At 26.8% G+C, this 3,352-nt stretch overlaps 1 protein-coding gene across 1 annotated transcript; it reads right to left on the bottom strand.

Annotated features, from left to right (window-relative positions):
* Window positions 1-165: 165 nt before the first annotated feature.
* LOC112592016 lies at window positions 166-2,708 on the bottom strand. The gene is made up of 5 exons (XM_025335979.1): window positions 2,481-2,708; window positions 1,713-1,754; window positions 1,451-1,545; window positions 622-667; window positions 166-426 (listed from the first exon to the last, which is right to left on the bottom strand). The coding sequence occupies exons 3-5, from the start codon at window positions 1,529-1,531 to the stop codon at window positions 212-214; spliced, it is 342 nt and encodes a 113-aa protein (XP_025191764.1). The 5' UTR covers window positions 1,532-1,545; window positions 1,713-1,754; window positions 2,481-2,708; the 3' UTR covers window positions 166-211.
* Between the last annotated feature and the right edge of the window lie 644 nt (window positions 2,709-3,352).

Raw genomic sequence — 3,352 nt, 5'->3', positions numbered from 1 at the left:
TATTTGCTAGAGAATGTGGAAGATGGTTGGAAGAATTGTAGTTTTGATTGAAATGTTACTAGCCTAAGTACTCCTGTCCGTACCGACTAGTAAACATTAACAATTTCGTCATTTCCGTTGTGTCTTCTCTTGACACTGTTTTGGCCATAACTCAGTTACCTTTTGTCGTATAATTATGGGGAAGGTGTTGACGTCTTCGTCTTACCTTCCCCTATCCATTGATGTGCCTTTGCGGACCCTCTTGTGTGGGGAAGTGCTTGGAAACACTTCCCCTGTCCGATGGTTGCGGTTTTTCTTGTATACTGCCCTGTGATTGGTGGGTGGTATTTGTTGTATACTGCCCTGTGATTGGTGGGTGGTATTTGTTGGCTGTTACGAGCCTTTTATATGGTGCCATAGTATGTACCGTTACAACATTTATATCGTCTATATAATATTATAATAAGTTGGTATTAAAAACGTTTGCATGACTGCAGTTTGGGTATACAGTCGACAGTTGTAATAAACAATAGTCCTTAACCAACAACACCCATATCAGTCAAAGAATTTAAAACTTTGGCTAAGATATATAAAAGATAATTTATGTCTGTAGCGATTATAAAAATGTATTAAATAACATACCTTTTCTTTTATCTGAGAGTAGTGATTGGCCATAGTCCTGTTCTAGCTGTAAATAAAATATGTAAAACACAATAAGTATTTAATTTGTGATTTTTGAAATAATGTATTAAAATTTGACGAAGCTATGAAATAAAAAAAAAGATTTTCTCCATAATCATTATGACATAATTTCAAAGAACAAAAAAATGCTAAACTACAAATAGCAAACCGTGAGTTTAAATCACTTTGTTACTCATTATTCATATACCTACCAAAAGATAACAACATATTATGTTTATCTTTCATTGTGTGAAACTTATTGATAATTGATAGTGATTAATACCTTGTTTTTCTCATGTCTTACTATCAATGATTATATACAGTAACTATTTAAATTCAATAAGGTAACATCTAAAGCATTTAAAATTTTATCTTCCAATTGGAGGGTATTATTGACATTCTGAATAATAAAATAAATTATGATATCGTTGTCAGGTATTAATTTTATAGTTGGTTAGTAAAATTAATGTTTTTTAATAAAATTGAAATAAGTTTCAAACATAAACAACAGATGTAAATAAACAATTGATAAAACTCTAATTAAATAATGCTAAATATTATATTTTGAAAGTTTTGATTTAATGTAAATTATTTTTAATTATTATTATATTAGTTTTTTGAAGTTTTAAGTATTTAGGCAGATATTAATAGATTAGAGAACTATAATGACTAATAATTGCTTTATTTTTTGTTTAAAAAAAATTAAAATTATAAATAGTTGTGATTTAGATAAGACGGTTTAATTGATGAATGATGAGTATTAAATTTAAAATAATTTTACAAAACTCACCTTGTTTATATTTTCTTTGTTTAATTTACGATTTAATCGTACTTCAAATGTTAAAAATCTATCCTCACTAGCAGCTAACATTTCAGGATTATAATCTGCAAACACGAGTTACCACACAATTAATGGAAAAAAAAAATGTTATATTGTATACGATACACGTCATATTGGATGTTACAGAATATTATTTGTCTAATATTTTTTTTTAGCGTAGGCATCAAATATATTTTAAAGATATAAATTATAACCTCACTAAATTACTTACGAATTTGCTTTGCGACAATGTAATTTATAAGTGGTAATTTATCTACAGAAATACATTTAATACATCAGGTGTTTATTACTCTCTCATATTATATGGAGATTTATGTATCTCACAGTTATTATATTAACATGTATTAAATACAAATATGTAATAATTAGGTATGTGAATTTGTAGGAAAGTATTTTTTTTTTTAACTGATTATGAATTTGAATTATGTAAAAGAAGTTCTATTTATGAAGCTTTTATTTTGAATTATTCGAGGTTTTTAAATTTTTAGGTCATATTTTTATTTTAGTTAATTTTTTCATATTTTTAATCAAATTCTGCATACTAACATTTTTGAGAATATATTTTTATTTTACACAGGTTGTACGAACGTCAAATTTATATTTTACATAAGCTGTATGGGGGTCAAATATAATGATTCAATAAAATAAGGCAATATTTCTAGTTATTTGTGGCATATCAGTATATCAGTCACGAATTTCCAAATCGATTGATCAATAATTTTAGTAGATTATTGTCATTCAGTACCTATTTGACGTTCGCGAGGATATTAAAATTTTTGTCATTTGAAGTGCTTATTTTATTGCATTTTTGAAATTTTAAAAGAATTTTTTAAGGATTTTCATTGTTTTGAATTCACAGACCTGGTAATAATTATAAAATCGATTCACCTATTATATATGATCAGGTATACAGTAAATATAACAATAATTGATTTGATAAAACTTAATTTTGATAGACACTATAAATAAGCATACTTACATTTAAACCCAACAAGACTTAAAGTGGCTGTTATTATGTTTCCAAAATTAAATATATTAAATTAGTAAACATAAAATTAAATTAAAAATTTTTTCATGATAATTATAGAATATGCAGGTAACCATTTTGCTGTAGGTACATTAAATTCTAAATGTGATTCATCAGTTATCAGCAGGGATCGGGACTTAATGCGCTTAAATATTGTAATGGGCTACGAGATATGATATGTATAAGTATATTAATGTAATATTGCTAGAAGTATTAGCAATAGTAATTTAGATATATATATATATATATGGCCGAATAATTATAATATATAAGAGATAGTAGATTCATATTTCTATGAATCCTGTTTTTAAAAATATCATAATTAATATATCAAAATAGAGGTCGTTTAAATATATTATGGCATTTATACAAATTGCCAATTAAGAACACAAGACATCCTGGAGATTGTTGTTTTCAAGTGTGAAAGCACTTCTTTGTATATAAGGGAGTCCAGAGACCAACAAGGGCAGATGTACCAGATCCACGAAGACCTGAGCAACTTCACGACACTCAGCCACTTTTTGTATCAGTTACATGAACTTTATTTATACGTAATAAAACATTATTGTTCTTATGAGTTGTACATTTCATTTAAATAACACCCTGGATCTGGATCTGATATTGGCACACAACAATATGTATAATAAAATATCAATATTGAATTTGACACATTTATAAGAATCAAAAAAAAAAACAAACATGTACTGAATCAGATTTTTTCTATCTATTACTCAAACAAATATGTAAATGTATTGAGTCCGAATCTCTGGTTGTCACTGTATCAGTATATGTCCAATTTGAAATAAATGATAAAGCATTTCATG

Source organism: Melanaphis sacchari, unplaced genomic scaffold (assembly GCF_002803265.2).
Source record: "Melanaphis sacchari strain LSU unplaced genomic scaffold, SCAv2.0 Contig1537_pilon_pilon, whole genome shotgun sequence".
Classification (NCBI taxonomy): Eukaryota; Metazoa; Arthropoda; class Insecta; order Hemiptera; family Aphididae; genus Melanaphis; species Melanaphis sacchari.
Note: the sequence above shows the minus strand (reverse complement) of the source record. Positions and strands in the feature narration are given on the sequence as shown.